The sequence below is a fragment of the Amblyraja radiata genome, chromosome 23 (assembly GCF_010909765.2).
Source record: "Amblyraja radiata isolate CabotCenter1 chromosome 23, sAmbRad1.1.pri, whole genome shotgun sequence".
Classification (NCBI taxonomy): domain Eukaryota; kingdom Metazoa; phylum Chordata; class Chondrichthyes; order Rajiformes; family Rajidae; genus Amblyraja; species Amblyraja radiata.
Window position 1 is genome coordinate 92,846 of NC_045978.1, and position 26,587 is coordinate 119,432.

At 39.0% G+C, this 26,587-nt stretch overlaps 1 protein-coding gene across 4 annotated transcripts in view; it reads right to left on the reverse strand.

Moving 5' to 3' along the window:
• The window catches only part of dlgap4 (DLG associated protein 4), a 246,338-nt gene that overhangs the window by 8,207 nt on the left and 211,544 nt on the right, over positions 1-26,587 (reverse strand). The window contains exons 2-6 of one of the 4 annotated variants that reach the window (XM_033041288.1): positions 13,426-13,479; positions 8,479-8,843; positions 5,971-6,062; positions 2,607-3,025; positions 222-313 (exon numbers count right to left, since the gene is read on the reverse strand). In XM_033041288.1, coding sequence (XP_032897179.1) covers positions 222-313; positions 2,607-3,006 — 492 coding nt within the window. In that variant the 5' untranslated portion in view covers positions 3,007-3,025; positions 5,971-6,062; positions 8,479-8,843; positions 13,426-13,479. Of the gene's footprint in view, positions 1-221; positions 314-2,606; positions 3,026-5,970; positions 6,063-8,478; positions 8,844-12,768; positions 12,906-13,425; positions 13,480-26,587 lie in introns of those variants that run through there. The other 3 variants (XM_033041286.1, XM_033041285.1, XM_033041287.1) reach the window with 3 other exon arrangements.

Here is a 26,587-nt window from a genome sequence, read left to right on the forward strand (position 1 = left end):
TAAGGAGAAAGTCACTCATCTTTCACATCTTAGTTAACTTAAAATATATAAATCTCCTTGAAACATTAGGAACCATCCACCACAATTAAGTTGAGCACATGCCATTGCTGATAACATTCTAAAGTAAATATTATAAATGTCGGACCATTTAAGCAGTCCATCCTTAGTAAAGATGTCAATGATTATCATTAACTTATTCACAATAAGTAAAATGTAGATACCAGATTCTGCTCACAGAGACCATGGAACTGCTGCAATTTCTGAGACATCAAAAGCTGTGCACTACCCACTGCACTTCGAATTTTCCCTAGGACTGAGAAAATTTAATTATTAATTATTGGGCAAACTGCAGTCCGAATCCTATCAATAACATATTTTTTAAATCAGACATAGGAGATTACAAAAAAATCTACATAAAAGTCAAGACAGAAATTTAACAACTGACTGAAAGAATGAAAATTAATGTTACACCCTAACTTGAAGCAACCTACTTGTTCCCCATCAACATCTGAAGACTAGTTACCAAGTTCTGTTTTTCTACCTACCTTCTATTCTACATAGCCTCCTGTCATGTTCTTTTCAAACATATATTAAAATACTAAATATCTTCCTGTAACGTGTTAAGAGGATGTAAACAGCTAGAGTAGTTCCAGAGATACTCTTCATTCCTCCAGCTAGAGGTTCTGCGCCCTACGCTCAAGACCCTGAAGGCATCACCTACTCCAAGGGTCGAGGAGACACTGATCCAGCTTCCTTCTAGAGAAAGTGAGCACAGTTATAAGTCAGCTGAACCAAATAATATGTAATGGTATAGAATAAAAGTAAGCAAATAACAAAACATCAGCACTGAAGTTAGAGTGCCAGTACTACATCAACATAATCTGGACATTTGCTTAGCGTGTATAATTAGGACCAACTAGATCTAATTTTTCTGAAATTACTGTCCGATATCAATTGCTAGGAAGAGTATTTATATGTGGGATAAAGCCTAATGTGCTAATCAAGATTATGGATCTTTTCAAGCTTGTAATGACGGTACATAGTAATGGTAAAAAAAAAAACTTTTATACTGAATGCAGTGAGAAAACTAAGTTGTTTGAAATATTTTAATTGACAAGCTAGACAGATTTTAAGAAAAGGGCTTACATCTCCAATTTTGTTTTACCAAGTCAGTGTAATATTCACTTTTATAAGACTGAAACCCAGAATTTAAAAAATACATTTTGCACATCTTCAGAAAAACAATGAGATTTAATAACAATTATTTTAGGTGGTTATTTGTGCAATTAATTAACATCAATATGATGAAAAAATCAGCTGCTTTCACTACCGAATAAAGGCCAAATATATTCAGGTAGATTTACCAATTGGTGTATTATTATCGTAAGTGACATCTGTAATAAGCATTTAAATGACCATTTTGAAAATCCAGTCACAAAGACTGAGTGGAATCACAACGGCAAGTCCAATAGCAAGGATGAACATTTCCCACTCTCCAAGAGTGCATACAGTTCCATAACAGTGTTACAGTTCTGTAAACATATATTATCACTCAACAACCCGTTTCCTTTTTACGGTCATACTATCATAAAATATCATCATATATATGCTCCAATCTTGCCTCATTTGGTTTTTGATTGGGGAGGGGTGTTCAAAGAGAGGAAAGATCAGGCTGTCAAGCTGACAGATCAACAATGGTCACTTTGGTCACTACTGGTGCTGTCACGCCAAATCAATCACACCTTGCTTATCACTGTCACATAGATATGTATTAGAAAGGACTGGCTAAGTGCACTGGGGAAATTAAACATGAAATAGAGTCTTTTGTAGGATATTTATTTGCCTCATATTTGACTCTGCCATTAAGTATGGTAACTCACCAGAGTATGTATAGTTTAATGGTATAACAGTTGTCAAATTTAGAAGATTATAGACATGGCCTAATTTATTTCACTCTCTAAACCCTAATGTCGGAATGTTTAAGTGAAATTTGCAGTGAAAGCACTTTAGTTTAGTTCAGAGATACAGCTCGGAAACAAGACCTTCAGCCCACCGAGCCCACACCAACCAGCGACCCCTGCACATTATCACACTAGGGACAATTTACATTCATACCAGGCCAATTAACCTACAAACTTGTATGTCTTTGGAGTGTGGGAGGAATCTGAAGATCTTGGATAAAACCCATGCGGTCACGGGGAGAACGTACAAACTCTGTACAGATAGTACCCGTATTCGGGATCGGACCTGGGTCTCTGGCGCTGTTAGGCAGCAACTCTTCCTCAGCGCCACCGTGCCGGCCTTGGCCAGGCATACACAAGAATAAACATTTCTTAAGTGCCATTTGCGAAGTGGCCTTGGCTTGATCTAATTGTAAAACAAGTTTAACATGATTTTATCGATGTGATTTTGTGCGCTCCTGATAATACATCCGCAGTCAAACACCGCGTTCTCCTCTCCTTACGGTATTAAATCGGCAAAAACTCAAAAGAATCAATGAGATGGCTTAAAAATAAAGCTTGTCATCTATATTTCCATTTTTACTTCATCATAAAGCAAATCAAGAACCTGCAGTGAATTAAAATATTATTTTCTTATTATTGTACCTTCTTCAGAAAGATTATTTTCTTTGGTTTCTTTCTCCATTTGATGACACCATCCTTCCATTCTTTCTTTTTCTGCTTGTAACAGTTTCAAGAACCAGTAGCCATCCCGACAACAGGAAGAAGCATGCACTGGTTCGACAGGAAGATTGGTAGTAGATTCTAACCATGGTTCTGGTGGTGGTAAAGAGGATGGATCTAGAGCTGGGTCTAAGTTATCACTGTAAGCAAAAGCTTTATTCTTTATCTGCGAGCTTTTCGCATGCTGTCGTACAGAAGGTTCACTGTTCGAGATATGATGATGCTGGTTTGAATCAGAAAATTGATTGCTTATGTCCTGGGATCCAGCAGTAGCATTACTACATTCCTGTGTATCAGAGTCAGTTTCTTGTTTTGACATCATGGTGCTGGAGCGACTTAAACTGTTATAAGGAGACAAAAGTTTAGAATTACTTAGCCACTCCAACTTAGCTGGTACAAGCTGGATTGCAAGTGGATGATTTGATCACCATGAAATACCACCAAAAGATATACCAAATCAGAGTCCTTGCACATCATAAACACTAAAATATACAATCAGAACTATACAGAGGTCTGAATTAGTATTTTCTTTAACGGCCAAAATAATCGAAAGGTGCCGAAAGAAAATCACAAAATCACAACAAGGTGCTATTTGGCTGATCATGTCCATGCTGATTGAAGAAGTGGTACCCAGCTTTCTCCCAACTTCCCTGCAGGCCATGAATCTTCAAGTACACATCCAACTACCTTTTAAATGTGGTGATGGGGAACACTACCACCCTCCTCAGTAGCATCATTACAGTCATACTCTCATGGAATGTCATCAGATATTTGCTCGAATACAGCCAGTGCCTGATTTTAAGGTTTTGTTTGGGGGAGGGGTGTTGAAAGAGAGGAAAGAGGTCAAGCTGCTCACCTGACTGCTGCTCACCTGACAAATCAACATTGGTCGCTCTGGGCACTACTAGCATGGGCAAGCCAAATCAATCATACCTTGCTTACCGCTATCATGTAGATATGTATATAACTCCCCTCTAATCTTTCTACTGGTCTCTTTAAAATCTCTGCCTCCTGGTTTTAGTCAAGGAGGCTGAGGAACGACCTTATGGAGGTATATAAAATCATGAAGGTAGTAAGATCAAAGTCTTTTTCCAGGGTAGAGGAATCTAAAACTAGAGGGCAAAGAATTAAGATAAAAGGAGAATCATTAAGGGGATCCGAGGGGTGACTTTCTTTACACAAGAGGGTGGTGAATATATGGAATAGGTTGCCACTGGCAAATATAATTACAATATTTAAAATAGTTTTGATAGGTACATGGATGGGAAACGTTTACAGGGAAATGGGACCAGCTCAGACAGACATCTTAGTTGACCAGGACCAAAGGGCCCCACTTCCATGCTGTACAACTCTGACTATGAAATTACTGGTGCTGAGAAAGTTATTCCCCTTCCCAGTCTTCAGGTTGATAGATATGGATAGCAGCAATAACTCACTGATCTAATGAAAACAAAATTTAAAAAAAACAATTATCAACAAACTAGGACGTTTTGCTTGTCATGTGCTGAATTTTAGACCACAAACGCTGGCAGGGTATTATATAGTACCACATCCTGCCCAAAATTTAGTTTCAGTCAACTAATTTGTTTTGAAGTTATGAGAGAATAAGACTAGAAACTTTAAAGTTCTTTCCTTTCCAGACCATTTAATGTCATCAATTCATAGAAACATAGAAAATAGGTGCAGGAGTAGGCTATTTGTCCCTTCGAGCCTGCACCGCCATTCAATATGATCATGGCTGATCATCCAGCTCAGTATCCTGTACCTGGTTTCTCTCCATACCCCCTGATCCCTTTAGCCACAAGGGCCACATCTAACTCCCTCTTAAATATAGCCAATTAACTGGCCTCAACTACATTCTGTGGCAGAGAATTCCAGAGATTCACCACTCTGTGTAAAAAATGTTTTTCTCATCTCAGTCCTAAAAGATTTCCCCTTTATCCTTAAACAGTGACCCCTTGTTCTGGACTTCCCCAACATCGGGAACAATCTTCCTGCATCTAGCCTGTCCAACCCCTTAAGAATTTTGTAAGTTTCTATAAGATCCCCCCTCAATCTTCTAAATTCTAGCGAGTACAAGCCAAGTCTATCCAATCTTTCTTCATATGAAAGTCCTGACATCCCAGGAATCAGTCTGGCGAACCTTCTCTGTACTCCCTCTATGGCAAGAATGTCCTTCCTCAGATTAGGAGACCAAAACTGTACGTAATACTCCAGGTGTGGTCTCACCAAGACCCCGTACAAGACAACCAAGCCAACTGCAGTAGAACCTCCCTGCTCCCATACTCAAATCCTTTTGCTATGAATGCTAACATACCATTCGCTTTCTTCACTGCCTGCTGCACCTGCATGCCTACTTTCAATGACTGGTGCACCATGACACCCAGGTCTCGTTGCATCTCCCCTTTTCCTAATCGGCCACCATTCAGGTAATAGTCTACTTTCCTGTTTTTGCCACCAAAGTGGATAACCTCACATTTATCCACATTATACTGCATCTGCCATGCATTTGCCCACTCCTGGCGTTATCTTTCAATTTTCTTGTTTTACCTGACACCTGCAAAGTGGCTTGGTGGCACAGCAGTCAGCATTGTTGAGTTTAGTTCATTCTTAAACTAGGGTGGTCTTTGTGAAATTTGTACACTGCTTTGCTTTTCCCTGAGTGCTCAGGATTTTGTCCAGTTTAAAGATTTGTTGATTGATAGGATAAATGGCTGCGTTACTATTCCCACTGTGGGTAGGTGGTAGAAGAATCAGAAGTAGGTGACAAATAGGATACAATGAAATAAGTGAGGGAATGGGATTGATGGGAGCACTGCAACAGCTGACACCAGGTCGATCAGACTTTTTTGCTGTGGTAAAATAAAATGAAAAAAGCCAAAGGGGAATTACAGAGACAAACTTAAATGTTCCACAGTTTTCACAGAAGGTATGCAACACCGTCAGGAATATAACAGCAAGTGTAAATAACTTCTGAAAATATGTAATTTTTATACATTTACTGTGTAATGTAACAAGGTAATGAAAATTTATTAACTATAACCTTAAACTTTCAGTCCTATTACAATCATGATACAAGGGATAACCCTATAAAACAATGTTAAAATACCAGAAATAGAAAGGGAAAAATGCAATCTTAATGAAGTCTGCACAGAATATTTCCAGACTGCTGCACGCTGCAAGCAGGGGTCGAGGGACAATTGGTCATCAGCAAGAGAAGTGGAAGGTACACAAGCAGTGGAGATTTGTTTTAAACTGATTCATTAACGGAACCATTTTCACTCACTGCCACTCGTCTTCCACTTGGATTCCAATTGACTGGAATTTGTTGATCAGATGAGAATCCTGCTCCTTAATTAAGTTTGGGGAACAGTCAACCTAAAATGCAAGAAATTGGTACATGTGACTGATGAAAAATAGTCAACATTTGTTCCACTTTTCCTACAATTATGCTCCAAGTATTCAAACAATGTAATTTTGTTTTAATTTAAATACACCATAGTAAATCACCAACAGATTTTTGAATTAAATTGATTGAATTGAATGCCTTTATTGTCATTCAGACCTTATGGTCTGAACGAAATTTCGTGCCTGCAGTCATACATACAATCATACAATAATAACAACGATAAACACAAATTAACACCACCACAGTGAGTCCTCCAAGCACCTCCTCACTGTGGTGGAGGCAAAAATCAAGTACAACAAAAATTCAAGTACAACAGAATGTATTACAGAGGTAGTAAAAAAACTTCTAAAGGCATCTCCACTAATTTACTACTGACAATAAACTCTACTTATCAGCAGAAGCAAATGTATCAATAATTGAAAAGGACAAATCTCTATTTTTTGTTTACATTTTTGTAGATAAATATCATTGTTGTAATTTTTTTTACTGAGTATACCCTTCACAGCAGAATTTTCAATTAAAAACGGAATTATTAACTATGAACACTGCTGACAGACAACAAACACAGGGCAGACAGGAGAAACTGCCTTGGGTGGTGCTGGAGGCAGATACAATAGCGATGTTTAAGAGGCTTTTGGATAGGCACATGGAAGTGCAGGGAATAGAGGGATATGGATCTTGTAGAGGCAGATAAGATCAGTTTAATTTGGCATCATATTTAGCACTAGCATTATGGGCCTAAGGGCGTTTTTCACACATTTTTCACACAGAGAGTGGTAAATCTCTGGAACTCTCTGCCACAGAAGTTAGTTGAGGCCAGTTCATTGGCTATATTTAAGAGGGAGTTAGATGTGGCCCTTGTGGCTAAAGGGATCAGGGGGTATAGAGAGAAGGCAGGTACAGGTATTGAGTTGGATGATCAGCCATGATCATATTGAATGGCGGTGCAGGCTCGATGGGCCGAATGGCCTACTCCTGCATCTATTTTCTATGTTTCTATGTTTCTAAACATGCATTAGGCTGAAGACCATTTGTCCAACTGAGTTTCCCCAGCAATTGTGTGTACCTCCGAAGATTTTATAACCTTTTATCTTTTACTTGAAATATTAATTTTGTTCCCAGTCCCTAGATATTGCCTGATCTATTGAGTGTTTCCAGCGTTTTCCTTTTTTCATATCAGATTTACAACATCTGTCTTCAATAGAAGCTTATTGGAAGATTATGATTGGATAATTATAATGTAGTTGTAGCTATAAGAATACTTACAACGTAGTGGGGAAATGAACATGATCTAGTACAGCACAGGAACGGGCCCTTAGGCCCATAATGCTAGTGCTAAATATGATGCCAAATTAAACTGATCTTATCTGCCTCTACAAGATCCATATCCCTCTATTCCCTGCACTTCCATGTGCCTATCCAAAAGCCTCTTAAACATCGCTATTGTATCTGCCTCCACCACCACCCAAGGCAGTGTGTTTCAGGCCCCCACCACTCCCTTAAAAACTTGCCCTGCAAATCCCCATTAAACTTTCCCCCTCTCACCACCTAGCTCTGCCCTCTTGGGTTGGACCCTGGGGAAAGGTCCTATCTACCTGATCAATGCCTCTCATAATTTATTTATAAATATTTTTATTTATTAGAAGCAAATGTACAAAAATAGAACCAATGGCATATAAAATACAGTTATTGTACAGTTTCAATTTTAACTTTTAGCTATAGTTGGAAGAAAAGAAAGGAGAAAAAGCAAGAAAGAGAAAAAGTGGTGATATACCTGCCTCACATCCCTCCCCACCCACCTCACCCAACCCGTAATTAGATTTAAATCCAAAGTTGTGTCGTACCATACTATCCTTGTAATAAATCAATGAATGGTGTCCATGTCTTCTCTGCACCCTCTCCACAGCCTTCACATCTTTGCTGTAAAGGGGTGACCAGAACTCCACAGTACTCTGTGGAGCCACAGAAAATGGCCAAGGTGCGCATGAGCATGTCTCCTGTTTTTATTTTGGAGATAGACATGAGGACTGAGGAACTTGTGGTTTGATACATGCCACTCGTGCCGCTCTCTTTCTGCCACAGTGTCATACAGCACGGAAACAGACCCTTCAGCCCGACTTTCTCATGCCCACTAAGATGCCTCATCTACACTAGTCCCACCTGCCTGCGTTTGCCTCATATTCCCCCAAATCTTTCCATTCTATGTACCTGTCCAAATGTATTTTAAATGTTGTTATAGCATCTGCCTCAACTACCATTCTTCCCACCACCCTCTGAATATTAGTTATTCCCCTGGCTTGGCTGCAAAGTGGACATCTTTAAATTGATATTCTTAATTTTTCATAAAAATATCCAGTGCTACAATTTTAATCTCTCAGAAATTACCTGTATTCCTATAGAAGAGAGCTTTCTCTTTGGGAGAGTTTCCAACTTTGGATCCTCACTGACGAGCGATCCTATGTCAGTTGTCACGGTAGCATTTCGATGGTGGCTCTCTGACTGTTCACGGAGTGGTATGCTGACACTTCCTGTCTTAGTACTGTTCAGAGCTCTGGCACTATCCAAGCTGTCCGAAGAATTGCTGAGACCAGATTGACTGTTGATGTCACTCTTCTGGTCCTGATTGTCAAGGTATGTGTCTTGTGCTGATTCTGTACTGCTCTGGACTGTAACTGAAATAAATGGTTTAGATGTGGTTCGCGGTGGAACTGGTGGAGGAGTCTTCTTGTAAGTGGTTATGCATGAGGACACTAGAAGATGGAAAAAGAGGGGAAAGAAGAAAAAAAATTAACAGAATTTTAAAGCAGCATATTAGTAAGTCAATATTCTGGAGAATTTTATGCTTGCTCATTTATTTTAATTCTTTATTATGGTATATTTTGAATTGGAACATACCGAAAACGAAGGTATAAGTTAAGTCAGAGACAGAAGGGCAATGTCCTTTGACTGAAGGAGAATGACAAATTAATATCTATATTTACAGATAAGATCTAATTTGGAGGCACACTAAAGTAGAAAGGAGAATCATAAAGGAACATAAATTAACATAATGAAAGGGGGCAGGTAGATAACATAATTGGAAGGGGCAGATGCTAGAATCTGGAACAATAAGCAACGTTGGAAAAACTCAGTAGGTCAAGCAGCATCTGTGGAAGCAAGTCAATATTTCGGGTTGACACCTTGCATCAGGACCACATCACAATCAGTTTTAGTGGGTAAGACAGGGTTTTTTGAGAAAAGGGTGCACTCCTTCTGCCTGTGGCAAAATAAGTACAAGGAATATAACTTCTAAAATGGGAGGTACACAATTTAAGATTATCAGACAGCACTTCCACACAAAACGTACCAAGAATCTTGAGTCCTCACCTCCAAATAACTGGAGAAACAAGGAACTGCAGATGCTGGTTTACAAAAAGACAGAGAGCAGGAGTAACTCAGGTAGTCAGGCAGCACCTCTGGAAAACACGGATAGGTAACATTTTGGGTTGGGACCTTTCTTCAGGCTGATTGTAAGTGGGGTAGGGCGAGAGAAAGCTGGAAGAGAAGAGGGGCAGGTGAGGGGGAAGGGGGATAGTTGGATAAAGGCTAGACATAAAAAGACACAAGGAACACCAGACGAAGTAGATGAGGTACTATTGTTCTGGTGTTCCGATGCGGCCTCCTGTGCATTAGCAAAACGAATGTAGACTCCACGGCTGTTTCACAGAACACCTGCATTCAATCTGCCAATGCCTATTGGATCTCCCGGTTGCTAACCATTGCAAGTCCACTTCCCATTTCCATAATGACCTTTCAGTCCTCAGTCTCTTTCGACTGAAGTCGGGCACAAACTGGAGAAACAGCACCTCATATTGCATTTGGGCAGCTTACAGCACAATGGTGGCATGAATATTGATTTCTCCAATTTTAGTATCTACAAACCCCACCTTCTCTTCTTCCCCCAGACGCCCCCCCCCCCTGTCGACTCCCACCTACTTCCCCCCTATCCCTCCCACCGACATTCCTTCTTTTAGCTTCCAATTGGCAACTCTTTCATCCTTTTCTCTCATACTCTGTCTTTTCATCTCTGGACTTTGTCCAATCATCCGGTTATGAATTCCCCCCTCTCCCTCTCCTGTATCAACCTATTATCTGCAAGGATTCATCCTGCCCCTCCTCTCTGATGAAGGGTCTCGACACGAAACAACACCCATTCCTTCTCTCCAGAGATGCCTCCTGTCCCGCTGAGTTACTCCAGTACTTTGCGTCCAAATAACTGGATATTTAGTCAATTTACATTGTTATAAAATAAAAATATTTGTTAAAACCTGGAGAAAATTTGGCTAAAAAGAATTAGAATTCTCAAAATAAACAGCAAAACAGTGCAAGGGTCCAAATGGTCTCCCCAAATACTAAAGCTAAAACTAGTGACTCCAGAATAAATGAAACTGCTGTGTTTTTTATTCTTAATCATCGAAGCTCAGGTGCAGTAAAATATGTAATCTGTATTAATCATCTGAACCCTGAACAAAGATTATGTAAGCAAATTAAAAATATACCAGTTTTCACTATCTGCTCAGCTGTTATGCCCAATAAAGATTCTATCATACTGGTTTCATTTCATTAATAAAACTCACATTGGCAATATAACTTGCATGCAGGTAACTGAATGTTTTATAAAATATCCAAAGTAAATCAATACTAGGGAATATAATATTCATACAAATTCATAAATAGTACTTTTATCGTCAGAGTGAAATAACATTTTAATGAGATCTCTCTCCTTAGACCCAGATGGCCTGTATGCAAATCAGTTAGATGCAGGATGTGTTAACAATCCTACAGAGAGATGTCTGATCAGACATTTTCTAAAGACGTAAACCACAAAACTAAATCAGTTACTTATATAGATGTATTTCAATAGGGCGTCAATAATATTTAATTACTTGTCAATAATGTCACCAGTAATTTTAAAGGATCAGTTATAGGACAGGTCCTAATGCTTCATGCGGCACCTTTGTGCCTCATCTATGGTTGTTAACATCTGCAAGGAAAATAACTAAATCCTTTATTTTTAAACAAAAAACGATCAGGTTAAGATAGTGTTCATTTGATTCCTAAAAACCACAGGGAGCAGGCCATTTGGTTTATTGATTTTGGCCCACCATCTAATCCTACTTTCCTCAACTTGGCTTTCAAACTTTTCCCCATGATCTTTCATTCCCATGTTAATTTAAAGCTATCTACCCGAGCTTTATATTCAAGTATTCAGTCAAAAGCACATTCTGGGATAAGGCATTATGAATAGACTCAACAAAAAGTGAACATACTCTTCCTCATCTCAGCCTCAAGATGGGCACCCCCTTAATTCTGGAACTCTGCCCTCTGGCTCTTGTGTCTCCTACAAGGAAAATTATTCTCCTGGCATTTACCCTGTCGGTGTCTTCCTTAGAATCTCATAATTCAATAAGCTCATCTCATTCTTCTGAACACCAATAATTCCAGACATCACCCATTCAACCTTTCCTAAGATGATTCCTCTGTACCCAGAATCATCCATGTGATTCCAATTTCTTCAGTGCAAAAAGAGCAGGGCCCATAGTCTGTAGTAAAAATCACACAAAAGCAGAAGATTAGAATTGTCTTCTGTCAAAAGCTGTGGATATGGTGTCAATTGAAATTTCCAAGATTGTGATCAACAATCTCATCAAATAAAGATCAATCCAGGATGGAGAACCATGAATCGAGGCACAAAATAACCATAATCTAATTTCACTGATGATTGGACTATTGGGGTTGAAAGGCCTGTTCTTAATTTAGCAAGCGGCTATAATCCAGAATGGCACAGCATAGAAGTAATTATTAGATGAAAGCAGAAAGCTCACTGCAGAAGGATGACAATTCCTAACTAACTATATTATGGCTAACAGGTGTTTACAATTCACATTTCCCTTGAGTTATGCTGTAGTTGTGAATTGTGTAACAGCAGGTGAATTATTTACAATCTGGTGTAGTTTTAGGGTTTTAATAGGATGGTGACAAAAATAACAACAGTAATTTCATTTAGGATATGCAACAGAAATACCACCCAGAGCACAGAACAGTATCAGCTTGAAAACAAGAAACTATTAGAATGAAATATCGAAAGTAAAAATGCAGCACCAACCATAAAATTCAGCTTACACAAATAAAGCTGTACAAAACTTGTGCAACATGAAATTGCATTTTATTGAAAATATACCCATGATCCCAATGTGAAAATCAGCAGTTTTGGAAGACATTCCACAAATTTCAGATCCGTACAATGCAGATACAGAAAATAACCTTTTTTTTAAAAATTGCCTTTAAAATATTGATGAAAATGGGTTTACAGGTGTATAAGGTTGTCTGTACATACATTTCAAAAGCAACTAACTGGTACTTGCACATAGACAGACTTCCCTCAGCCAGACACTTCAGAATTTATCTCAAAGGAAATGCCATCATTGGCATTTTGGGTTGGAAACAAAGTATGATCTTTATGTTTCTGCTTAAAATGCTTTTAAAATTTTGCTCAAACTCAGGGCACTTGTTTATTTTTATTAAACTGAAATGAAACTGGTGCTTGCTGAATTATGCTATATAACAACGTCCAAAATATACCAAATACGAGCAAGTAATTTCTAAATATTATCAAATAATTTACGATTGACTCACAGCATGAAGCATTGCCCATAACTGAAGTTGCATTTATTCATTAAATTGAACCATTTTTTCCGGCATAAAGCAGAATCATTTCATGGTCAGATCACAGCAGTGCGACTCACAATACAAACGACATGCATAAGCACAGAAGAGTCCAGGAAACTAAATTTGCATTATGTGCCTGTATCATGATGCAAATTCGTATCCAAGAGACATCATTGGCCAATCCTACAGGTCTTTCAGCAGTGCAATGAAAAGCCATTGACACTGGCAGCATTGTAACAGGAACGCCAATTGCTGCACCACAACTGCGGTCTGATGACCTTTACACATTTTAAATATTGTTGGCACAGTTTGCACTGAAATAAAGCTTCCAGTGTAAACTGGGCACCACTTAAGAAAAATAGAAGATCAGCAAGAATAGAATGAAATATACGGAACGATGAGAGCACACAAGTTACAAAATCAAAGAGACAGTTAATTAGGATGAAATAGTGGATAAAAAGGACAAGGGGACTTGAGACTTTTGTTCAAAAGGCAATATATTCTTCACATTCAAAAGCCCAATTATTAAGCGATGCACCTGCTGCATTCCTGCAGCCAAGAATAAATTGATTGAGAAGCTCTTCTATGTTTTACACTGTACATCAGACACACAGTATATCTTACCAGTAGACTCAGAATAGTTCCTCTTCAGCACAAAGTTTGTAGCCACGTTTTTATCTGTGTGTAAAATGAAAATTTTTTAGGCAGCTATTTCTAGGAATAGGGATAATTTGGAAACGCACACCAGTATTCCTTGGTTTGGATCACAAAATCATCACTGGACCAAATTCTCTGCTGCGAAAAATGGAGTGTTCCTTCCTAAGTCTCAAGCACTCTGTCTGTCTTATGATAATAGTTATCATAATTGGCCAGAATAAGAAATGCACCTTCTTCTAAAACAATTCAACCCCAATCCCTGAAGTATATGTGCCAATTCTCTATAGCAAATAACTTCCATAGCACACTCATAACTTGATGTACACCAGGGAGTAATGAAAGACAAGACCTCCGAAGCTCAATCTATATAAAGCAGTACTCATACTAAAGTTGAGGTAAATGCTTTCTCTATGATACAGTAATCGATAATGTTTTATTATTAATGTTTAATGTTTTATGTGTCATTCCTAACCGTCACTGTATGTCATGTTGTCACTTGCCGGTGGAGCACCAAGGCAAATTCCTTGTATGTGAATACTTGGCCAATAAATGTATTCAATAAACTTCAATAAGGTCAACCATATTCTATTATTAAACTATTATTTTAAATCTGAGCACCAAAGCTTTGGTTGAGCAACAAGCATGTCACAAGCGTACAATTCACTTTTAAAAGATTCACACTGCTCGTCTTTTCTGACTTTGCCACATTAGTTAGTGCACACTGCAATACTTTAATTCAAGAGTGCAGACTTGCTTGCATAGGAGACTGCTTGCATTGTACATTAGCAGTAACAATAGGACTCTACAAAGGACAACCCTCAATGTCCCTGACTTTTTCATTTAAATGCTTCCAGCTTTTAGAAATCTAAATGAATATTAATTGGTAATTCTGATGTATATGGCATTGTGAGCTTCTGCAGTGGTTCGAACCCCATCCCACTTTTCTCATCTTGCCGAAAACATAACAGGGTTGATCCAAAGGCAGTTAGATTGGAACATTTACATACACATAAAATGTTAAAGCTTTTAGGAGCAACAAAAGAAACGCAACTTAATACCGATCCTGTTGTTGAGCCAGCGAAGTGGAACATGCCAGCTCCATTTCAAGATCACGCTTTTCCAGTTGATCATAACTGACGCATGGCAGAAGTGACATAATTGGACTTAGTATTCTCAAATGAGGACCGAAAAATCAATTAGTATTCCTGCTCCAGATTGCCGTCAAATAACCTTGATACAGTGTATGTTAAGGCATCAAGCGAAAACAAAAGGCGCATCAGCTAAGGTCATGCCTTCCCTACATCACATCATTACATGTCACTGTATGATAACTTTCTGAATTTCTGGACAGCATTAAGAAGTCTAAGAGCTTATACAAGTAAGCAGTCAACATCTGCAGCTGAGCAGGTGAAGGGTGCTAAACATTGCAGCACAAAAAAATTAAATGTACTAAATGGACAGAGACTAAGTTTATCAATATAAAATACCAACGGATCTTGATATTAAAAAAAATTCATTCATGTAACATTTGCCCATCTTATGCAGGAGTAGTTGAGACTATCAGTGTTATTAAGGAGTAAATAGGAAGGCAACTTCTGGTAGCTATGATATGAGGCCACTCAGCCCATTGAATTTTATGTCAGCTGTCAGAGCATTTACATCAATTATTTGCACAATAATAAGGGTTACGCCCTAACCTCACAAGAATGAACTCAGTCCCTTACTATAATTTCTTTACACTCACAACTGTGGGGCCAAATACGATTCTAACTTCATCTACCAGTTTGCAGGTGGCATCACTGTGGTGGGTCAGATCACAAACAATGACAAAACGGAGTAGAGGAAGGAGATAGAGAACATAATAATAATAATAATAATAATAATAATAAAGCCTTTATTGTCATTTTACTCAGATATACAACAAAATTAGGAGAGCTACTCCTGATCAGTGCAACCAAAACAAGTTAAAACAAGATAAAAACACATCCAATATGTTATTTAACTGCTTGAAATGGTAGATAAATTATATTTATCACACCTAGATAGAACATTGCACTGGGAGAATATTGCACTTTAAAATTTAAGAAATACCTTAAAATAATTTTAAAAAGAAGAAATATTAGCTGAGTGGTCTGTTTTTTTGTTTTGTTTATTTTATTAGAAGTTAGTACAATACAAAACAATACAGTGGGACCTAATTTTAGGTGCCAACTATGTCATAACGTAATTATACATTCTATGTACAACCTCTAGTTTTATGTTTTTGAAAAGAAAATAAGAAAGACAAGAAGGGGGGAAAAAAAATAAAAATTGGAGAAGAGAAAAAGAGGAAAAATAGATAGTAGAAAATAGAAAGACGTGAAGTGTGTGTATAAGAAAAGAAAAAGTGGAAAGTAGAAATGGGAGCAAAAGACACTTAAAAGAGAAATTTTCAAATCTTTATTCGGAGATGTAGATCTATCCACGACCTGACCTGCAATCAGTCATCTTTACGGTATTGCTGCATCACGATTCCAAACAGTCGAAAAAAGGGGACCAACTCCTTAAGAATTGGTCATATTTATCTATTAGTCGGAGACTCATTTCTTCAAGGCGTGCTATGTCCATCATATTCCTAATCCACATTTTAACAGTTGGAATAGCTGTATTTTTCCAAAATTTAAGTATCAATTTCTTTCCAATTATTAACCCATAATTAAAAAAAACTTTTCGGTCTTTATTTAAATTGATATCTTCTACTATTATTCCAAATATAATCCATTCCGTATTAGGTTCTATTCTTGACTTGAAAGTCTTTGTAAATATATCAAATATATCGCTCCAAAATCTATTCAACTTTATACATCCTACAAATGGATGTGTTATATTAGCGTTTTGAAACAAACATTTATCGCATCTGGGAGAGACGTTTGGGTAAAATTTATTCAACCTCGTTTTTGAATAATATAGTCTATGTAATAATTTAAATTGAATTAAATTATGTCTTTCATTAATGGAACAATTATGTGTGTTCATCAGATACTTTTCCCATCTATCCTTCGGGATCTTTCTCATTAGTTCATGTTCCCAATCTTCTCTTAGTGCCTCTGTTGAGGGTAATTCTCTATTTAATATATTATTATAAAAGTATGATATTAGTTTTTGTGAATCAGCCTTAATATTCATTGCTTCTTCTAAAGGGTCTAAAAATATAATTTGAAATCTATGTGTATATTTCTTCATAAAGTCACATATCTGTATATGTTTGAAATATTGATTATCCTTCAGTTTAAATTTAAATTTTAATTGTTGAAATGATAACAATTTGCCCAATTCATACATATCTCCTACTTTCCTAATCCCCAGTCTATCCCATTGTTTATATGTTTTATCGATAAGAGATGGTTTGAATGCAGGGTTGTTCAATAGTGGGGTTAGTACTGATAGATTATTTAATTTCAAGGATAATTTTATTTGTTTCCAAATTCTTATTGTATTGTGAATAATTGGGTTCTTCTTATATATTATACTATTCAATTTTATCGGTGAGAACAAGATCATTCCTATATCGTACGGGAAACACTCCTCTTTCTCCATTCTTATCCACTCCGACTGGTGAGTGGAACTATCCAACCAGTACATTATGTTCTTAATATGCACTGCCCAGTAGTAATACGTAAAGTTAGGTAATGATAAGCCGCCAACTTCTTTAGGTTTACACAAATGCTTTCGTTGAGTTCTGTGTGCTCTGTAATCCCATATAAAATTAGTGATAGTAGAATCTAGTTTTTAAAATAAATATTTTGGAATATATATTGGGATCGCTTGAAACGAATATATTAATTGTGGTAAGAAAGTCATTTTTATAGTGTTAATTCTACCTATCAATGAGAGCGGGAGCATTTTCCAAAATTTAATCATATCATTCAGTTTATTTAAGAGTGGCATAAAATTGGCACTAAATAATGATTTGTGTCTTCTCGTAATTTGAATACCCAGATACTTGAATTTTTCTGTTGCAATTTTGAAAGGGAATTTTAGTAAGTGTCTCGCATCCTGTGGTTTTAGAGACATAATTTCGCTTTTATTCCAATTTATTCTATATCCTGAAAAAGAGCCGAATTCCTCAATTAGTGTTAATAAGGTGGGTATACTTGTTTGTGTATTAGTAATATATAAAAGAATATCATCAGCATATAATGAAATTTTATTCTTTGAGTCCTTAGTGTTATATCCGTGAATATTCGGATGATTTCTAATCCTTTTAGCCAGCGGTTCTATCATAAGGGCTGAGTGGTCTGTTTTATTGTGGAATGGATGACAGCATCTCTTCATGTCGTGTGTATATTTGAGGAATTTAGAGTTCTGATGGCCCAGTTAAAGAAACTGTTCTTGAGTCTGTTTGTCCGGCTTTTGACGCACCTGTACCGCCTACCAGAGGGTTAGGGTTAGGGTTAGGGTTAGGTTTATGTCTTCCAGGGAAGGCAGAGGGAAGCCGATGATTTTCTGGGCAGTTTTGATCACTCTCTGCAGGGCTCTCCTGTCTGCAGCTGAGCAGCCAGCATACCGCACCGTGATACAATAGGCCAGCACACTCTCGATGGTGGAGCGGTAGAAGGCCACCAGCAGCTTCTCCTCTAGACTGTTCTTCCTTAGCACTCTCAGGAAGTGCAATCGCTGCTGGGTCTCCTTAACTACCGCTGAAGTGTTGGCAGACCAGGAGAGGTCCTCCGCGATGTGCGTTCCCAGGAATTTGAAGGTGGAAACCCACTCGACACAGTCCCTGTTGATGTAGAGCGGGGCAGGGTCCACTCTGTGCCTCCTGTAGTCAATGACCATTTCCCTTGTTTTGCTGATGTTGAGTGCCAGGTTGTTTGCAGAACACCACTCTGACAAACTCAGGACCTCGTCTCTGTACGTTGCCTCATCTCCTCCTGATACGAGTCCGACCATGGTCATCCGCGAATTTAATAATGGAGTTTGTGGAGTGGATGGGAGTGCAGTCACAAGTGTACAGAGCATAGAGGAGTGGACTCAGCACACAGCCCTGTGCAGAACTAGTGCTGAGTGTGAGGGTGGAGGAGCAGTGGGGGCCCATTTTGACTGTGAGCAGTTAGTAAGAAAGTCCTTTATCCAGGCGCAGGTGAGAGGTGGGGATTTGAGTTTGAAGCAAGAAAGTCCTACAGTAGTTGTACAGGGCCCTGGTGAGACTGCACCTGGAGTATTGTGTGCAATTTTGGTCTCCTAATTTGAGGAAGGACATTATAACTATTGAGGGAGTGCAGCGTTGATTCACCAGGTTAATTCCCAGGATGGCAGGGTTGACATCTGATGAAAGAATGGGTCGACTGGGCTTGTATCCACTGGAATTTAGAAGGATGAGAGGATATCTTACAGAAATCTATAACATTCTTTAAGGATTGGACAGGCTAGATGCAGGAAAAATGTTCTCAATGTTGGGGGAGTCCAGAAGTTTAAGAATAAGGGGTAGGCCATTTAGGACTGAGATGAGGATTTTTTTCTCCACCCAGAGAGTTGTGAATCTGTGGAAATCTCTGCCACAGAAGACAGTGGAGGCCATTTCACTGGATGTTTTCAAGAGAGTTAGATTTAGCTCTTAGGGCTAAATGAATTAAGGGATATGGGGGGGGGGGGGGGGTGGGGGAGCAGGAATGGGGTACTGATTTTAGATGATCAGCCATGATAGATTATGAAAGAAAACTGGCAGGGAACATAAAAAATGACTGCAAACGATTTATGGATATGTGAAGAGAAAAAGATTAGTTAAAACAAATGTAGGTCCCTTGCAGTCAGAAACAGGTGAATTGATCATGGAGAACAAGGACATGGCAGACCAATTGAATAACTACTTTGGTTCTGTCTTCACTAAGGAAGACTTAATTAATCTGCCGGAAATAGCAGGGGACCGGGGGTCAAATGAGATGGAGGAACTGAGTGAAATCCAGGTTAGCCGGGAAGTGGTGTTAGGTAAATTGAATGGATTAAAGGCCGATAAATCCCCAGGGCCAGATAGGCTGCATCCCAGAGTGCTTAGGGAAATAGCCCCAGAAATAGTGGATGCATTAGTGATAATTTTTCAAAACTCTTTAGATTCTGGAGTAGTTCCTGAGGATGGGAGGGTAGCTAATGTAACCCCACTTTTTAAAAAGGGAGGGAGAGAGAAAACGTGGAATTACAGACCAGTTAGTCTAACATCGTTAGAGTCAGTTATTAAAGATGCGATAGCAGCACATTTGGAAAGTGGTGAAATCATTGGACAAAGTCAGCATGGATTTATGAAAGGTAAATCATGTCTGACGAATCTTAGAATTTTTCGAGGATGTAACTAGTAGAGTGGATAAGGGAGAACCAGTGGATGTGTTATATCTGGACTTTCAGAAGGCTTTCGACAAGGTCCCACATAAGAGATTAGTATACAAACTTAAAAGCACACGGTATTGGGGGTTCAGTATTGATGTGGATAGAGAACTGGCTGGCAGACAGGAAGCAAAGAGTAGGAGTTAACGGGTCCTTTTCAGAATGGCAGGCAGTGACTAGTGGGGTACCGCAAGGCTCAGCGCTGGGACCCCAGCTGTTTACAATATATATTAATGATTTGGACGAGGGAATTGAATGCAATATCTCCAAGTTTGCGGATGACACGAAGCTGTGTGGCAGTGTTAGCTGTGAGGAGGATGCTAGAAGGCTGCAAGATGACTTGGATAGGCTGGGTGAGTGGGCAAATGCATGGCAGATGCAGTATAATGTGGATAAATGTGAGGTTATCCACTTTGGTGGCAAAAACAGGAAAGTAGACCATTACCTGAATGGTGGCTGATTAGGAAAAGGGGAGATGCAACAAGACCTGGGTGTCATGGTACACCAGTCATTGAAAGTAGGCATGCAGGTGCAGCAGGCAGTGAAGAAAGCGAATGGTATGTTAGCATTCATAGCAAAAGGATTTGAGTATAGGAGCAGGGAGGTTCTACTGCAGTTGTATAGGGTCTTGGTGAGACCACACCTGGAGTATTGCGTACAGTTTTGGTCTCCTAATCTGAGGAAGGACATTCTTGCCATAGAGGGAGTACAGAGAAGGTTCACCAGACTGATTCCTAGGATGTCAGGACTTTCATATGAAGAAAGACTGGATAGACTCGGCTTGTACTCGCTAGAATTTAGCAGATTGAGGGGGGATCTAATAGAAACTTACAAAATTCTTAAGGGGTTGGACCGGCTAGATGCAGGAAGATTATTCCCGATGTTGGGGAAGTCCAGAACAAGGGGTCAGAGTTTAAGGATAAAGGGGAAATCTTTTAGGACTGAGACGAGAAAAACATTTTTTACTCAAAGAGTGGTGAATCTCTGGAATTCTCTGCCACAGAATGTAGTTGAGGCCAGTTCATTGGCTATATTTAAGAGGGAGTTAGATGTGGCCCTTGTGGCTAAAGGGATCAGGGGGTATGGAGAGAAAGCAGGTACAGGATACCGAGTTGGATGATCAGCCATGATCATATTGAATGGCGGTGCAGGCTCGAAGGGCCGAATGGCCTACCCCTGCACCTATTTTCCATGTTTCTATGTATCTATTGAATGGTGGTGCTAGGGCTGAATGGCCTACTCCTGCACCTATTTTTCTGTTTCTATGGACCAATCATATTGAAGCGATAACCAAGGCATAGCAATGCATTTTTTCCCCTGGAGACTGAGGAAATTCCGCATGTCCCCAATGACATTTACAAAGTTCTACAGATGCACGAAATAAAGCATACTGTTCGGTTGCATCATAGCTATGTTTGGGAAAACCTTTCTCCAAGACTGCAAGAAATTAATGTTGCAGCCTATCACACAAACCAAACACCCCACCACTGACTCCGTCAACACCTCACACTGCCCTGGAAAGTATCCAACATAAACAAAGCCCTTTCCCACCTTGGTCATACCTTTTTCTCCCTGCTCCTGCCGGGTTACAGAAGCTTGAAAGCGCGTACTAGACTCAGGAACAGCTTCTTGCCCGTTATTAGTTTTCTGAATGGTCCTTCCATAAGCCAGGGTACAGTCAGATTCGCCTCTCCCTCATTGTGGACATTTAACCTTGTCTTTGGAACTGTAACGCTACAATGCAGAGAACTATATTCTGCAGTCTGTATCTTCCCTTTGCTTTCCACCTATTGTACTCGGGTTTGGTTTGATTGTGTTTATGTATAGTATCTGATTTGATTACAAGCAAAACAAAGCTCTAAACAAAGCCTAAACATAATCCCATTCCACTTATTTACCTGCAATCAATCTCTTCCATATGACCAACCACCCTCTAATGTTCCTGCCAACCACCTACATCAGTGACAACATACAAAATCGAAATAAGTAGAGATCCAAGCACGAGATCCAACCACACATTCATTAGGAAAACATGCAAACTCCACTCAGACAGCACAAGGTCAGGATCAAACCAAAGATAATGCGTCATGTTATACATACAAGACAGAGGAAGCTACTGTCCAGTTTCCTCACTCCTTGCAAAGCTTTGCTTGCAGTGCTTTGCCAATCCATAGCAAGGGAGAAAATGAGTTTAACCAAAAGATACTCACAAAATGGACCACTAAAAGTTAATCTATTGAAGCTAAAAGCTTCAAAACTTAAAAAATAGCTTAACAACCATAGAGCTCAATGCTCTTAAGACAGTGGAATTGATTGTAGACTTTAGGAGAGCCCCCCCCTCCCCTCACCCCACTCACCATCAACAACACCACAGTCACATCTGTGAAGTCTTTTAAGTTCCTTGGAACCATCATCTCCTACCATCGTCTCCACAGCCAAAAAGGCACAACAGAGGATGTACCTCCTACGGCAGCTGAGGAAGCACAATCTGCCACAGGCAATGATGGTCCAATTCTACACGGCCATCGTAGAGTCTGTTCTCACCTTCTCCATCATGGTCTGGTTTGGCTCAGCCACCAAGCACGACATCTGGAGGCTGCAGCGAATCGTCCGATCAGCAGAGAAGGTTATTGGCTGCAACCTTCCCTCCATTTAAGAACGGTACACTGCAAGGGCCAGGAAGCGAGCGGGCAAGATCATCTCTGACCCCTCTCACCCTGGCCACAAACTCTTTGAATCACTTCCCTCTGGAAGGCGACTCCGGACTGTCAAAGCTGCCACAGCCAGACATAAAAACAGTTTTCATCCACGAGTAGTTGCTCTACTCAACAGCCAAATATCTGTAGCCTCCCTTTGATCTGGTATTTTGTTGGTTCACATGCTTGATCAATGGTGTTTTATCATTAATGTTTTATTATTATTAATGTTTAGGGCTTTCTGAGTCAATCGTAACTGTCACTGTATGTCATATTGTTACTTGTGGGCGGAGCACCAAGGCAAATTCCTTGTATGTGACTACTTGGCCAATAAACTTACTTACAAGTGAATTTTTAAGCAGCATTTTACACAAAAGTACTAAGCAAGTGCTCCAACACTGAAAATTTACTTTTACTAACATGACAAATCATTTCTTCAAGATTTTAATTATTGTTGAAGGTATAAATTCGCCATCCACTCCAATTTCTCAATCCTAACATTCCTTCCTAACTTTTTTTCTGCTTTTGCATTAAATTAACATTCTAACCAACACTAACTTCCTGCTGCAAACTCTGGACTCATTATTAATTCTTTGTGATTTTGTTTTTCAGTTTTTAGTTCAGAGATACAGTGTGGAAATAGGCTCATATGCCCACCAAGTTCATGTGACCAACAATTACCCATATACTAGTTCTATCCTCCACACTAGGGACAATTTACAGAAGCCAATGAACCTACAAACCTGCACGTCTTTGAACTGTAGGTGGAAACCAGGGCCGTAGTATAAAGGAGAACATATAAACTTCATACAGACATCACCTATTGTCAGGATCAAACACAGGTCTTTGGCACCGTAAGGCACAACTGAACTGCTGTGCCACTATGCCATACCTTTGTTATATTTGTTAAAGATACACTGTTTGTCTAGTTTACACAGATACTAGATTTCTGAAGAGGATGCTGTAAGTGCTTTGGCCTTTTTAAACAGTTTACTGAAAGCCTGTGGGCAAATGTTATGGGTAATAAATATTTGGCACCATTTGTTTGTTGCTTACCACAAAATGCAGGCTATTATAAAAGTGTTGTAGTGAGCAGTGCTCTTTGTTTATCCCCAATCCAAAGTTTGATTCTTCTTTTTGAACTTCCTTTGAAATGCATTTTAAAATGCACTTTCCAAACATCAGATTGTTACAACAATTAATGTTTCAGTAAGTACTGACGTATGATCCCATCGTATATTGTTTTGATCTTTAGTGAAGGGATGAACAATATCATTGCAATCAGTCAACAAATCAGGACATTTATATCATGATTTTCACCTCTCAAAATGTCAAGACACTGAAGCAAAATAACTGATTTAGTGTAACCGCTGAAAAGTGGCAGTCACAAGTGTTAGAATTACTTTGCAGGATGTGTCCAGATGTTGATTACAATCGGGTAACTCTCAGATAAGCTTGACTGTTAATATTACATTAGCAGAAATAATGGAATGGCAAATCTGACAAACAAATCAGCTGGTGATCTTAAAACTAGTTTAGTTTAGAGACAGCATGGAAAAAGGCTCTTCAGCCGACCAAGACCACATCAACCATAAATCATCCGTTCTCACGAGTTCTGTTATCCCATTTACTCATCCACTCCCTGCACACTAGGGTCACTTTAAAGAGAATAATTAACCTGCAAACCCCCATGTCATTGAGATGTGGAGGAAATCCATGCAGTCATAGGGAGAACATGCAAACTCCATGCAGACAGCACCCGTGGTCAGGATCGAACCTGGGTCTCTGGTGCTGCGGGGCAGCAGTTCAGTAGCTGTGCCACCCGTACACTAGGATGGTCACAGCTAATCATTTAGTCCCTTGTATTTGACCTGGACTTAAACTGATCATCAATTAAATTATCGACACATATATCAGGGTCTGCAGATTTGATGATCCTGTGGGTGACATGATGATTCATTAAAGATTAAATGTCAGGTGGATACAGAATGGGCAGCAGCATCTGGTATCTGAGCATAAAGGATCAATAAATCCAACACATTTGGAAACCAAGCTTACTCACTTCAGTACTGCAAGAAACATACAAGAATATCACACAATTACCTTTTGTTTCAACTAAGATTTCAAGATTGTTCCAAGGCAAATAAATACAAGATGGGAGTTTTGGAGAGGTACGGAAGACCTTGGCTCTTTGAATAGGACCTGGGAGCTTCTATGTCAACTTCTAAATTGCCCAATAACATTACATTTCAGTCAAAAGATGCTACCTTTAACAACGTACAAGTCTTTCAGCAGTGATCAGAATTATCAGTCCCAATTATGAACACATTTTGGAGTGATGTTTAAACCTCTACTCCTGTGAGTCAGCAGAGGATGTGATGTAATGCCCGATTATACAAAATTCAATGGTTTAGCAGTATACAAATGATGGAGCTTGTTTACCATCTCAAATATTTGCTGTATAATAATATTATCAGTTCTGAAGTTATTGACAATCTTCCTTTAAGTGACTCTTCTCAGATGTAATCGTGAAATGGGCAAATGTACAAAAATATTTCTGATGTTTACATGCGCTTGTTTAAGTTGGCTTCTCAGTTGACAAAGGTATCTGAAATACAACCACTTTGTGCAAGAAGAGCATTTATGGATTGTTATACACCAGCAAAAGAATATTGTGTTTAAAGGGAGAACATTAAAACAAAATATTCCCTCTGTAAAATATATTAGAAAGTAAATTTCCACATACTTATATCAAAGTCAAGACACAGATACAGTTTCCAAACATTTTATTGTTGAAGTTATTTATTTTATAATAAGCCAAGACTTAAAGCAACAAAATGTAAAACAAACACTGTTGTAAGCTTGAATAACACTAACATAATTTTTCATTTCCTTTATTCATATCCCCAAATCAAACCAGAAAATACAATCACTTCAAGAACTAAGGGAAAGTAGTTAAATATATTTACAGAACTATTTAGAAAAGCTACAAATTAAGATTGATGGAAACAGACATCGTGTCCAATCAGAAGAATGATCCTTGGAGAGCTAAGTGTTCAAATACAAACTAACCAGTGTCCTTTGCACACCCATTTCAAGTCCATTCCCTCTTCTGGAGAACAAACTGATATGTTAGCTCAAATTGAAGTGGTCAGTCCACAAAGATGACAACCAAAAAGACTATCACCACAGATTCCCTTACCAAATAGTAGCTAAATGATTATTGCACCATAAACAAGCTTTGATAATCTCTACACAGCTGAGAGTAGAATTGTTTGTTCTTTGTGAATATAACCTTCAGCTACATCACTCGCCATTTAAGATGACAAATTAGTGAATAATTAAGTAAAATTCTGACCATGGTGGGATGTGCAAAAGTGGTATTGACAGACACCAATTTAAAAGTCACACTGGTAAGGTTGTCCTTTCTAAGACTGTTCATTTCCTACATTCTTGTAGAGGTGCTTTCATTTCTACCTCCATAATCAACATCCTCATCAGATACTTTGTATATTACTTTAGATTCAGATCATCATACACCTTGTCTTATTTCTGCAATTTAAGCCCAAGTACATACCAGAGCTGTGAAATGCTCGGCATACGTTAACCTAATCACCAACTTGGATTGTGCTAGTAAACCTCTGAACCCTCTCCAACACCTGCACATCTATCCTCAGGTAAGGGGCCCAAAACTGTTCACAATACTCCAAATGCAGAGGAGTATTACCAAATGCATGACCCCCCACTTTGCTATGCTGTAACCTATCTTCCACTTCTTTGCCCACTCTCCCAACCTGTCCAAGTCCTTCTCCAGACTCTCTGTTCCCTGCTCAAGACCAACCCCTTCACCAATTCATCTACAAACTAGGCCAAATCATTGATATACATGTGAAAGTAGCAGACCCAACACCGACCCCTGCAGAACACCAGTCTCGGCACCAACACCGACACCCGCGGAACACCAGTCATGGCACCAACACCAACACTGACCCCTGCAGAATACTAGTCACGGCACCAACACTGACCCCTGCAGAACACCAGTCTCAGCACCAACACCGACACCGACCCCTGCAGAA